At 35.6% G+C, this 14,613-nt stretch overlaps 1 protein-coding gene across 10 annotated transcripts in view; it reads right to left on the reverse strand.

Moving 5' to 3' along the window:
* EXOC6 (exocyst complex component 6) overlaps positions 1–14,613 on the reverse strand; it is a 192,321-nt gene that overhangs the window by 23,886 nt on the left and 153,822 nt on the right. For all 10 annotated transcript variants that reach the window (XR_003002485.1, XM_024739500.1, XM_024739505.1 and 7 more), the window contains one exon: positions 11,673–11,746. Coding sequence is in view for 9 of the 10 variants with exons in the window: in XM_024739500.1 (XP_024595268.1) it covers positions 11,673–11,746 (74 nt within the window). In the remaining variant the exon portion in view is untranslated. The remainder of the gene's footprint in view (positions 1–11,672; positions 11,747–14,613) is intronic.

The following is a 14,613-nucleotide window of genomic DNA, read 5'->3' on the forward strand; positions in this document are numbered from 1 at the left end:
TGCTCGTGGAGTTGAACGCTGAAGGAAAAAAAAACCAGTAAAAAGCTACAAATCATTCCTAACAGATTTCTCTACGAAGTGGTAGAATATCGGAGAAGTCAAATGAGCAACAGTCACAGCTAATGGCTGCTTAGTCTCCTCATGTAGCATATGGTACTGAGAAGCCCAGATTTGGGATTTATCATGAAAGAAAATGACATGTATGTTGATGACATATATAAATAAGAAAACAGATCTGAAGTAGTTTTATGGGTTGCCTTTTTAAAAAATGGCATATACTATACTCCTGTTCCAACTATATGAGATCATATTGGATCAGGATATGGATAGTCAAGTTCCAAAAATTGATAAAGTTAAAAAAAAAAAAAACTAAAAAGAATTGGCTTAATATTCAGAATGGTCCATTGACTCTTCTGGGACACAGAGAATCTTCCCTGGGTACCATTAATAAAAAGATGCATGTATTGGGTCACAAAATGACTTAAAAAAAATACATTCCTTAAATTATGTCAGATAAAGAAGTGATGGAAGGTAAAAGAAGTTTTTTAGGTGTACAGCTCCTCCTTTGCCTGCTAGGGAGGACTTGGTGACAGGTAAAAGAGGCAAACTGAACAAAGCAGCTTTTGTTCCCCTACCCCTTCTCTTTTTGTATCTGAAGGTGCTTACAGCTAAGTTAATGTGTAAAGTAAACCATCTAGGCAAAAAATTTCTGTAAGTTCTAAAGGACTTTGAAGTTTTTTCATCATGTTTTTAGTACCACTAAGTAGTAATACTATCTTCTTTGTGACGTTTTGGCTTTGTTTTAACATTCTTATTTTGGAAGGTATTACGTTTTCTGTCTTAAGGAAAGGTACAGTTATCTCGAAAAAAGTCACTTCAAATGTATTTAATACTAGGAGATGCTCTTTATAACAAACAAAATATAGAACGTACTTTGATTATTTTATCAAAATATCTCTTTCAAAATTTTCCCATCTCATTTACAGTGTATTAGTAAGGGGGAGGGGGGGAAGTAGCAAATATATTCTTTATTTCTCTCCAAGTATGCATACTGTGGCTCAATAACAATAGCCTTGATGATTCACTAAGGAATCTGACAACTGTTAGGATCTGAACTCCATATGAGCTGGTATTTTAATTTCCCCCTTTAATCTCTTCATTCTTCACAAGCAATCCTGTGTTACTGTCTCATGCTTCTTAAAAACAAGTTATTCTGTATGACTGACTGACTGGTTTACTGAATCTAAGCAGCATTAATCCTCTAGTAATTACCATCCTTCATAAAATCGTCTGAATGTTTTAAAAAAGAGGAAGTTCAACAAATCATTTTTGAAAACTTTCTATTTTCATCATTTTTGTATTATTTGTATTTTAATATTTAAATTTCATCTATCTACTGAAAGGCTTATCTTTTTGCTTTCAGAGCCCTATGTTTTAACCAGAACATAGTTCTAGGAATCCATAGAGTAACGCAGTGCAATAGTGGTCCACATAATTCAGTGTTTTCAAACTGTGTGCCATAGAACACTGATTTGCAGGATAGTAAGAGATTCTTTTTTGAAAAGTATTTAGTACTCAAACAGGTTTGGGGGGAAAAAGGGGATACACCTCTATTACAGGACTTCTCAAAGCCTTCAATGTGCCAATGAAATTGTGAATTTACAAGAGAGGAACACAATATTCAGGATTTCCTAAAATTATTTGTCTATAATTTACTTTCTTCATGACTCACTGTTCCAAATAACAGAAGTTTAGGACATGGTGCTTTATTTAAGTTCTGCTCTATATTTAGTCATTGCTGATCACTCAATTAAGGCATATACTGCCTTTGTCTAAATTCCTATAATTCCCCTGTTCAAAATATAGAAGAACAGTTGGGTTTGGAGCAATGACAACATCTCTTAGAAATAACATTATTATTTTAGTATCCCTAATGATGACCAAGGTAAATCAAGAAATGTTTGTAATGCTTACACGTTTACTTGAGAAGGCAAAGAAATGTGTCATGTATTTTTAGAAATACTCCCATCAAAAATAACGGAAATAAAAATTTTTTTACTGCTTTTAAAGTATGTTTCTTTACATGGAACATTAACTTACATGTAATATCCCAATTCCAAATAAGGTGTTTCTGTACACCAAAAATATGTTTGAATATAGCTGAATAATTTGCATTCACTTATTCAACATTTATTGATTGTTTACTATGTGCCAGGAATAGGGTTAAGTAATACATGTATGGTAGTGAACAAAAAAGGCATGATTCTTGTCTTCATGGGCTTGTAGCTTAGCTTTTTTCTTTTATGTTACCTGAATTGTTATGAATACTTGCTCTAGAATTGCTTTATTTTTAAAAATACCTTTGATGTGGTGGGGGTATAGTTAGGCTGCTATTTTAAAACCTCAACTTGATAACTAATTTGCTAATAGGGAATGGCATGAATCATGAAATATAAGCATACAGTTAGCTGGGGGACAACAGAAACCATTTTACTTGTATATTAGAAGCACATATCATTTATATTTCAAAGTCTTGTGTTTTATAAATATTTTACATTAAAATGCTACGAGAGGGACTTCCCTGGTGGTGCAGTGGTTAAGAATCCGCCTCCAAATGCAGGCGAGACGGGTTCAAGCCCTGGTCCAGGAAGATCCCACATGCTGCAGAGCAACTAAGCCCGTGCGCCACAACTACTGAGCCTGTGCTCTAGAGCCTGCGAGCACAACTGTTGAGCCCGTGTGCCAAAACTACTGAAGCCCACACGTCTAGAGCCCGTGCTCTGCAGCCAGAGAAGCCACCGCAATGAGAAACCCGCACACCGCAACGAAGAGTAGCCCCCCACAACTAGAGAAAGCCCACGTGCTCCAACAAAGACCCAATGCGGCCAAAAATAAAAATAAATAAATTTATTTTTAAAAATGCTATGAGAGCCAATTCTTTTCAAAAAATGGTGCTGGGTCAATTGCGTAACCATGTGGAACAAAATCAATCTTGAACCTTATACCCCATACCATGCACAAAAATCAATTCCAGATGGATTGTAAACCTAAATATGAACGGTCAAACAATAAAACTTTTAGAAAAAAACATTTCCAATTTCAGGGGAAGGCAAAGACTTCTTAAACTGGACATTAAAAAGAACTAATCATGAAGGAAAAAATGATAATTGGATTTCATTAAAATTATGAGCTTTTATTCATCAAAAGCCACCACTAAGAGTGAACAGACCAGCCACAGAGCAGGAGAAGATACTTGCAATACACATATTTGACAAAGGAAGGACTCATATTCAGAATATACAAAGAACTTCTGGAAATCATTAAGTAGACAATCCAATAGAAGAAAATGACAAAAAACCTGAAAAGTTTACTCACAAAGGAGGATATTCAAATAGACGATAAATAAATGAAAAGGAGTTCAATTTTATAAGTCATCAAGGAAACGCAGATTAAAACCACAATGTAAAACTATTGTATACTCCCTGGAATGGCTGAAAAGGAAGAGGCAACTAATATCAAGTGATACCAAGGATGCAGAGCAACAAGAACTCTTCTACACTGCTGGCTGAAGTACGAACTAATATTCTTGCTTTGGAAAAGTGCTTCACAGTGTCTATTCAAACTGATCATATACCTACCCCCCTGACTCAGCAATTCCACTCCTAGGTAAATACCTCAACAAAAATGGGTCTGTTCACCAAAAGACATGCAAAAGAATGTCATGTTAGTTCAATCTGTAACAATACAACTGGAATCACATATGTCCATCAATAGTAGAATGTATAAATTATGGTATATTTATATAATGGTAGACTACACAGCAAAGGGAATGAATGAACCATAGCTACATGTAACAACATAGATACATTTCACAAACATAATATTGAGCAAAAGAAGGCAGAACCAAAAAGTTAATATTGGGGTCAGGGGTGGTGGTGGTAGGTTGAACTGGGAGATTGGGATTGACATATATACAGTAATATGTATAAAATAGATAACTAATAATAACATGCTATATAAAAAATAAATAAAATTAAATTAAAAAAAGAAAGTTAATACTGCATGAGTCCATGTATACAAAGTTCAAAATCAGACAAAATTTATCTGTGGTGTTAGAAGTAACAATAGTTGCTATCCTTTGAGAGGGAGAAGTGCAGTAAGGGGTAGGGGTCTCTTTTGAGGTACTTACTGGTCAAGTTCTTTTTCTTGATCTGTGTGTTACAGAGATGTATTTACTTTGTCAAAAATCAGCAATAGTATGATTTGCCTGAATGTATGTTATATTTCAATAAAACATTTATTTGAAAAGTGCTATGAGATCCATATATATTTTGCACAATTCGAATTCTCTCTCAAATTCTCTAAATGTAGTTCAGAGGAATGATCACTCCTCTTTTCCCTATTTTGCCTGAAATAAAATATTTGAAAATGGAATCTAATCATAGATAGAGAAAGAAAAATTGTAATTTTTATGGCACAGGGTTATAACAGGCAGAAGAAAATGGTATAGAAAAAGAAAATGGCTCATATGTAAGCTAATAAGAACCACATATGTGATTTGCACTACAAAGGCATACCTCTCTAAGGCTTTAGACTATATATTCCCAGATTTTTTTTTTTTTTTTTTTTAGCCGTGCAGCATATGGGATCTTAGTTCCCCAACCAGGGATCGAACCTGCAACCCCTGCAGTGGAAGTGAGGACTCTTAACCACTGGTCCGCCACGGAGGTTCCCTATTGCCAGATTTTTAAAAGGCTCTTCATATGACAAGGTATCCGGTCACTCACTACCTTTGTAGTTCTCTCTTATGTGCTCTCCAATTTGTGAGCGTCCATACCATCATGCACAGTCTTAACAGCCCCAAAGCACAGTGGTCTAATAACCCAAATACCACACTTTGATTAGCGTAGCCTAAGAATTCCCAGCACGCTGTTGGTTCATTTGGAGTTAACCAAAATGACCAGGTCTTTTTCATAATATAAGTCAGATTTCCTACATCCTGTATTTTTAAAAATTTAATTAAAAAAATTAAATACAGCACTTAATATTTTTCTTGCTAAATTTAACTTTTTTGGCTTTGGCTTATCACTCAAAACTACTGAGAGCACTTTGATTTCGTCTTCTATCATCTTAGGTAACTCTTCTAGCTTTGTGTAATCTATACAAATAATTCATATTTCTTCTATGTATTTATCCAAGTCATCATTTAAAAAATATGTTGATCCCAAACTGTCAAAGACAGACATCTAGAGGGTGCTGCCAGAATCTTGACTTAAAGCAGCATTTCCCAAAGTATATTTCATGTAATACAAGCCAAAATTAGTAAGGGATGTGTTCTGTGATGAGTTTAGGTTTACCGCACCATTTCTCAGTCCTTACAATTCTAATGCACATGGTAAGTCTCTAAGAGGGGATTAGAGTACAAAGTGTTTCCCAAACTTAGCTGACTTGGAATCTTTTTTAAAGAAATCTTTTCTCATCTTGAGAAATCAGTGTTCCTGGAAAGACACTTCAGGAAAATATACGGTGAAAAGATACATCAGCCAACATTCTTTAGGGAAGAAACTGTTTTATTAGCTTCAAACCTACTTAATTGCATTATCATCCAATCTACCTCAACCTCTCCATATTGTCTGAAGGATTATCAAGATATTGTCAAATGCTGCAATAATATCTTGCCAGTCTAACTTATCACAAAGTGAAATAGGACCAGGCAAAGAGGATTTAGTATTAGGATTATTAGTGAGCCATGGATGCTCAGTCTACTGTGAGAATTATGTTCAATAAGAAGCTATGAAAGTGAGAGATACATTTTTAAAGTTTCCCGCTAAATTGGCTACATTTTTAGAGTTTTGGTGATTAAAAACTAATCTTCAGTGGGCTTTCCTGGTGGTGCAGTGGTTAAGAATCCGCCTGCCAATGGGGAGGACACGCGTTTCATCCCTGGTCCGGGAAGATCCCACATGCTGTGGAGCAGCTGAGCCTGTGTACCACAACCACTGAGCCTGTGCTCTAGAGCCCGAGAGCCACAACTACTGAAGCCTGCGTGCCCTGGAGCCCCTGCTCCGCAGCGGAAGAAGCTACCACGGTGAGAAGCCTGAGCACTGCAACAAAGAGTAGCCTCTGTTCACTGCAGCTAGAGAAGGCCAGCACACAGCAGTGAAGACCCAACGCAGCCAAAAATAAATAAAATTTAAAAAACAAAGACAAAAAACCCTAATCTTTAGTTTCCTGGGAAATTCAGCTATATGGGACACCTCACTTTCTAGTGATATTTACTGAAATCTTGCTATGTATTAAGAACGAGTTATTTTTAAAAGTATCACTGAATACTATACATTATACAAAGAGTCTTATAATAAAAACAGTTTAAAAATTTTAAGGTTTTCATACATTGTCAAAAGAATTTTACATATTTTGAAATTCTTTTGAAATCCATTTGAAAGATTACATTTAACAAAAGAGATGGTCTTTGTAAAAGAAAACAGATGCAAGTAAGTATACCAAAGTCCTTCACCAATTAGCGACTTCATTTCAGAACTGGGGGTAGAAGGATGGTAGGCTTTACTTATAAAACGTGTATACACAGACAAATCACGTTCAAACGGCACGTTTAAAATCGAGTGAAGTAGTATACTCACATAGTGCAGTACCAGTACTGCTAACCCTCCACATTGTCTATTGGGGCAGTAGGTCTTAAAATGCTGTTGAGATAACTGGCTTCCATTAGCAAGCATGTGATTGGCAGGATGATAAAGTCTTTTCACTCACAGGTCAGCTATTTCCTTTTCTTTAGAAGAGGGCAATTCTGATGATCCATCTTTTAGCTACAGTCTCTCATTGAGTCCCAATTCTCTTGCCTTTAGCTTTGATATGGTTCTAACTTTCCTCTTGTATCAGCTCATACTTGTCATCAACTCCTCTATTCAGAACAGCAAATATCAGCAGTTTGACCTCAGGGCAAAGTCCGGGTGGGCAGGTAAAATTTGACCACTAGACCTACTTCCTAATCTTTCATACCCAGCAATTCATGAAGCAGTATCAAATTCAAACTAAAAAACAGAAGCATGACCCCTTATAAGTACTATGAAAAGGGCTTTTTTGCCTTTCTAAGTATACTTGAAAAGAACTGTCAGCTGCCCTATTAAGACAGAAATGGATCACAGACCAGGAAAAAAAAAAAAGGAAAAGTGCAGAAATTCAACTGAAATGTAAATAAAAGTGTTAGCACCCTCTTTATGTTTGGTGATATACTACTTCACATAAAAGTGTTAAAATAATATGCTGCTATGAAATATCTTTATGAAGTCAGGAACATAAAAACACTACTGAAACTTAAGGTATCCTTATTTAAATAATCACTGATACTGATAAAAAACATTACATCACCTCATATGAGATTAAAGTTTTCAAAATGAATTTTATTTTTGGCCAATTCCCATACTTGGCATTTCACCACTAAACTGTTTGTAAGTTAATTTGAAAAACAAATATAGGTGAAAAATAACTATCATTATCAAATTATTAAATCCAGGCCTCTCAAATCATAAAATTCAAGTTATATCACAGCGGTCCAGTAGCTGAAGACAAGAATTAGTTGCATCGGGACTTCCCTGGTGGCGCAGTGGCTAAGAATCCACCTGCCAATGCAGGGGACACAGGTTTGAGCCCTGGTCCGGGAAGATCCCACATGCCGCAGAGCAACTAAGCCCATATGCCACAACTACTGAGCCTGTGTGCTAGAGTCCACGAGCCACAACTACTGAGCCCACGTGCCACAACTACTGAAACCTGTGCACCTAGAGACCATGCTCCACAGCAAGAGAAGCCACTGCAATGAGAAGCCCATGCACTGCAACAAAGAGTAGCCCCTGCTCACTGCAACTACAGAAAGCCCACGCACAGCAACAAAGACCCAACGCAGCCCAAAATAAATAAATTAATTTTTAAAAAAAAGAATTAGTTGCATCTTCTTGTTTATTTATTTATTTATTATTTTTGGCTGTGTTGGGTCTTCACTGCTGCACGTGGGCTTCAGTAGTTGTGGCTCCTGGGCTCTAGAGCCCAGGCTCGGTAGTTGTGGCACATGGGCTTAGTTGCTCTGTGGCATGTGGGATCTTCCTGAACCAGGGCTCGAACCCGTGTCCCCTGCACTGGCAGGCAGGTTCTTAACCACTGCGCCACCAGGGAAGTCCCTCTTCTTGTTTTAGAATACAAAAGTACAAGAAGATAGCATAATTAAATTTTAACATTAATAATCAGAGAAAATAATTTAAGCCTCTTTTAAGACTAGAAAAATTAATATGTCAAAAATTAGCTCAACAAAATTTTCTATCCACTACTCACTTCCACTGCATACTAACTACCATACTTTAAAACTGTGTTTTATATTAACTAGTTATTTCTATATAAATCTTTTAACAGTTCTATATACTTGTCATAATAGATTTCAGAATTCTAAATGTTTCATAATAGACTTTTTTATTCACTTAAGTCTCTTAAAGAAATTACCTTGCAGTTGTTAAGTATCCGTCTGCCAATGCAGAGGACATGGGTTCGAGCCCTGGTCCGGGAAGATCCCACATGCCACGGAGCCACTAAGCCCGTGCACCACAACTACTGAGCCTCTGCTCCAGAGCCCGCGAGCCACAACTACTGAGCCTGCATGCCACAACTACTGAAGCCCATGTGCCTAGAGTCCATGCTTCACAACAAGAGAAGCCACTGCAATAATAAGCCCATGCGCTGCAACAAAGAGTAGCCCCCGCTCACCGCAACTAGAGAAAGCCCGCGCGCAGCAATGAAGACCCAATACAGCCATAAATAAATAAATAAATAAACATTTTAAAAAAGAAAAGAAATTACCTTGATGAGGAAATGTCAATCAGGACTTAATGCCTCTAAGTGCACTACTTGATAAGTAAATCAACCAAAAAGGTTTGAGATGTTTATTAATATTTATAAGTCTGCCTTCATAACAATTTCCTAGTGAGCTATATGCTTGTAAAGAGGATTTCTTTGCTGTGAAATGATGATTGTGTTTGAAGGAAGAAAGTACCTAGGATCAGAGTTTTCTGCTTTGAACTACCTACCTACTTGGACAAGTCAAGGAACAGAATCTTTGCCAACAGCTTTATAAGTTATGTGATCCTACAGCAACATGGATGGATCTAGAGAATATCATATGAAGTGAAGTAAGTCAGAGAAAGACAAATATCATATGATATCACTCATATGTGGAATCTAATTTTCAAAAAATGATAAAAATGAACTTATTTACAAAACAGAAACAGACTTACAGATATCAAAAACAAACTTATGGTTACCAAAAGGGAAACGTTGGGGGAAGGGATAAATCAGGAGCTTGAGATAAACATACACACACTACTATATACAAGACAGATAACCAACAAGGAGCTACTGTATAGCACAGGGAACTCTACTCAATATTCTGTGATAATCTATATGAGAAAAGAATCTGAAAAAGAATAAATATATTTGTATGTATAACTGAATCACTTTGCTGTACACCTGAAACTAATACAACATTGTAAATCAACTATACTCTAATAAAAAATTTTTTTAAATTATGTGATCCCATCTACAATCCTACAATGAGATTACAAGCTAGTTAACAGCATAAAAATTCATACAAAACTGAGAAAACAGCAAACAATAAATTTCAAATTTTCTGTGAACAGATTATTTGTATATAATGGGAGCTATCCTTGAATCACATATTCTTTGGACTGGAGATCATATTCATGTAAGTGGTCATAACCTAATTTGGAAATGAATATACCACCAAACCTGTTTCCACCTTGGTAAAGGACTCAGTTTTCTATATCATCTTATTAGGGGCAACAGGACAGCAACAGAGATAACTCCTTGTAAAGAAAATGGATCTACCTTCAATAGTAAGAATATCTTCTAATAAACTGAAATGGAAGTTCAGAATCCACTTTCTTCATTTTCTACTATCTTCCCCTTAACTTAGTAAAGCTAACCATCTGTAGATCTAGGTCACTCATAATAGTGTTTCTTGTTTGGCATAATACATGAGCACCAATTGTAAACAGAATAAATATGAATATATTTTCATATATATTTAGGTTATAAAAATATTTAGGTTATTTCATATTTATGTTATGAAAATATTTCATAAATACGTTGTTCAGTGCTTTACAGATTATAATTGGGAGACAGAACGGCTTTTTCAATTTTCTTCTAAACTTGACTTGAAATACCAGCTATTTCCATACAACTCACTGTCTTATAAGTATTCCTAGCCAGTTTGTGGGTATTGTGCTTCTCTAAAGGATTGTTAAGCTCCATAAGGATGAAACTGTCTCTTATATTATTTTTGTGTCTATTTCAACCATATATCCTCTCTCCAAATAATCAATACTTAGCATTTCATAAATATTTATTGAACACTGGCTTGGAATTAGAAAAAGCAGCTCTGTGTTCAAACATTTATTAAAATAAGAGCTCTTTAAGTGCTCACAATGGTCCTGTTCCAAACATCACTGTGGAAGAGTTCTATTCATACCAATGGTGGAGCCCCATCTCCAGTTATCTCCATCCCTCAAAGGGGATGGGACCATTAATAGACTGATTATTTGTATATAATGGGAGTGACTTTCTTTTAATTCCATCTCCATTTGGTTCTTCTTGCCAAGGGCAGCAGTCACGCCTGTTGTCGATCCTAGCACTCCTAAGCCCTCTAACTTGGATCTACCCCTCCTCCACACTCTTGTGCCTCTCAGCTTTATTAAGCTCCTTAATCCTATGATTAAGAAAAAAAAGAAAAAGGAGGAGGAGGAAAGAGGAAGAAACAAATAAGAAGCAAAATTATGAGGGAGATGGAAAAAGGTAATATGAAGAAAATAAAGAAAATGACAATAGAGAAGTTAAAGAGTAAACTGAATAGAAGAAATTTAAAAATCATATTTGTTATTATACTTAGAGTTATGTGACTAGAAAAGAATTACATAAATGTGTAATTAATGACCTTTAAAAATTAGTTTTATCCTTCTTTCTGGAAGCATACAGAAAAACTATAAAAATAACATTCTTTACACTGACAACATTTCAAGCAAGGGGTTCCTTTCTAGGTTGTAATAATTTACATTTAACTTGGGTCCTAAAACTAATGTTACACTACCAATTTTCACATACGACCATGAAATCATTAAGAAATAACTTAAGCTTCAAGTGTTATTAAACCAAAGTATAACGTTTTTATTTATTCATGTGCTTTGCAAGTAATAACTAAGTTAAATATTCACCAATAAGAATGCCCCATGAAGTTGAGACACTGAATGGGTATAGGTTCAAAAGAAGGACCAAATACAGTTATCAAAGAAGCACTTTTCTAGGGCTTCTCTGGTGGCGCAGTGGTTGAGAGTCCGCCTGCCGATGCAGGGGACATGGCTTCGTGCCCCAGTCCAGGAAGATCCCATGTGCCGTGGAGCGGCTAGGCCCATGAGCCATGGCCGCTGAGCCTGCGCGTCCAGAGCCTGTGCTCCGCAACGGGAGAGGCCACAACAGTGAGAGGCCCGATTTTCTAAAGAAAAGTTTTTTCAAGGCAAACAAGCATTCCTGTAGCATTAAAAAAAAAAGGTGAGAAGTAGAAACCAATAAATGAGAAGCACATTATTACATCTTACTTGTCTGAGGTCAATGAATGCTAGCTGCAGAGTATCCCCTTGGAATCCTGGAACGGGCTCAGAGCTGGCAAACACTATTTAAAAAAAAAAAGAATAAAAACAAGATTGCAAAATATACAAGGGTTTAACCACTAAATTAATTTCTACTCATTACAAATGTATTATAATATTTACAGGTAATCATTTCAAATGAAGACTATTTATAACCTTCAATTTTCACCACTGAGAATGTTCTCCACACCCATTACCACAAATATTTTAATAATTTTAAACTTCCAATCTGCCATTTAATTACTCTAATCCTTAATTACAATAAATTTTAAATGGTTATCCATTTAACTTTTGTAAAAGTTCAAGGGTAGTAATATACTTCAATCAAGAAAAGTTTTCTGACTTTTTTTAGCCTTAAGTGAATGATTATAGAAGCATTTTGAAACTATACCAATTGCACGGTTGTCAACATATTTCAAAACATCTGCTTTGTTACAGAATATGCTCTACACAAATCCTACTCTAGCTAACAGCGATAATAGGCAGCCATGTAAGAAGTCAGTTTTACATGCAGTTTTACATTTTACAAGTAAAATGTTCAAAGTAGCAAAATGAGGATGATGTAGGAATGCCTGTTCATTTTTTTAAAATAATTTTTTTCCATAATGGAATCCCACCTCTTTAAAAACTAAGAGACATCTTAAGACAAAATAGATTTCTTAAGACTGATTTCTTAATATCTTTAGACGAAAAATATTTTGAAAGATATTTTTCAACAACTTTTTTTTTTGGCCACACCGCATGGCTTGCAGGATCTTAGTTCCCCAACCAGGGATTTAAAGCAGGGCCACCACAGTGAAAGCGCCTATCCTAACCAATGGACCACCAGGGAATCCCTTTCAACAACTTTTTTGTACTTAAAAAAAGTTAATACTAGTAACATAGCTTTGTTTAGTTAGTTGAAGACAATCTCAATACTAGTTATTTTGAAAACAAAAGCCTTGTGGCTCATAAAAAAAACCCTATCATTTTACACACATGCTTCTCTCGTAAGAATATGAACGCCTGCCACCACTCTCCCTCCCCATTAATATATGAGTTTTCTTAGAGAGTATTATGGATTTTCCATTTGTGAATTTATCTGAGCCAGTATTTTAGAAACCACTTACATTGTTAGCCTATATAGATCTTGGAATAACAAATGTAATTCTTAACTTTAGTATATTCTGCGTGAAATATAGTTTAGAAAGGCTCAAAATCAACATCTAAAAACAATAAATATATGAAAGTCTAGCACAGCTTAATTTATTTGGCATTTTTGGAAAATGAAGAATTCAAATTAATTTTTTGTTGTTGATGTTGTTTTTAAGTTAATTATAATTTTTGCTTTAAGCATCAAAACTTTTTTTCATCGTAAGCATTTTTTGATAAAATTTTAAACTGCATCATAATACTTTCCCTATCTTTTTTTTTTTGCAGTACGTGGGCATCTCACTGTTGTGGCCTCTCCCGTTGAGGAGCACAGGCTCCGGACGCGCAGGCTCAGCAGCCATGGCTCACGGGCCTAGCTGCTCTGCGGCATGTGGGATCTTCCCAGACCGAGGCACGAACCCGTGTCCCCTGCATCGGCAGGCGGACTCTCAACCACTGTGCCACCAGGGAAGCCCTCCCTATCTTTTTTTTTTAGAATACTAAACACTATATAAACGTTTCTTAATTCTCTTCATTGATAACCATTAAGAACTTTTATTCTATACAATAAATTCCCAGGGCTGCTACGGTATTAACAGCTGTTTTCTATTACATTAAATAGCTCAGAATGCTGTGTTGTTTGAGTTCTTGTGTCTATCTTTAATAATTTTTCTGCCTTCTCTCTTACAGTTTTAACATAAATCCTTACTCCCTCCTCTCTCATTCATCTCTTATTATGTTATCTTTAATCTTCTTGAGCAGGTAGGTAAGCTAATCAATTACTAGAATAGTATCTAAAGTAAGAGCAAATACAGCCTGAGCATGGGCCTCTCCCACAAGTAGGTGAATGAGTTTATATATGCCTTTGAGTAAATGTACCTTTCAGTTACTCAGTTACACCATTTTCCTCCTTACTTCTTGGTTCTCTGCTGGGTACTAAGTAGCTATGGCCATTAGATAGGTGACTACATTCACCTTTCTCAGGCCCCCTATTTCCAGAAAACTAAGATTCATTCAGCAAATCTAACCATATTTTTCATTGTTTACTATAATTTACTCACATCACTGTCTTTTCATACAATGAAAAGTAGAATACTTTCATACTGTGGCAACTCCATCACCCCCTACCATTGCCCAGATAATTGAATTGCCTCTTTTTAGTAACATGAGATCTTAATTGAAAAATAACAAGCAAAATTCTAATAGCTTATTAAAAGTAAAGATTTTTTTTTTTAATCTAAAAAGTACTTTTCTTAAGACCATCCAGCATATCATTGGCTTTCGTGGCAAGTCTCAGGCTACTGTTTCCAAGTAACAATTAACTATGAATTCCTTAATGGTCTCTAATCAAGGCTGTATATGTTAGCTCAGCTTCTACCATCACCACATATACATACACACATAAAGACTTCCTATAATACAGAGAGACTTACTTTATATATCAGGCATAAAAATCAGCTCAATTTCAATTATACTTCGATTATTATGCACTTAATCTTCCAGAATTTTTCTACACTGAAAATAATCTGTCATTTTTCTTCTCTCTCAGTTCCTATTTAAGATACTATAGTTTAATAAGCCCCATTGCTTGGCATTAATCCAAAGAGCTTAGAGTCAAAATTATAATAGTACCATAAATTTATATAGCACTTTATAGCTTACAAAGCACTTTCTCACATGCCATCTTCTTTAATCATCATAATAATTTATCTTAGTAAACAGGCATGCAGATGATGGATCACAAAATCTTGCAGCTAGA

The sequence above is a fragment of the Neophocaena asiaeorientalis genome, unplaced genomic scaffold (genome assembly GCF_003031525.2).
Source record: "Neophocaena asiaeorientalis asiaeorientalis breed wild unplaced genomic scaffold, Neophocaena_asiaeorientalis_V1.1 scaffold597, whole genome shotgun sequence".
NCBI lineage: Eukaryota > Metazoa > Chordata > Mammalia > Artiodactyla > Phocoenidae > Neophocaena > Neophocaena asiaeorientalis.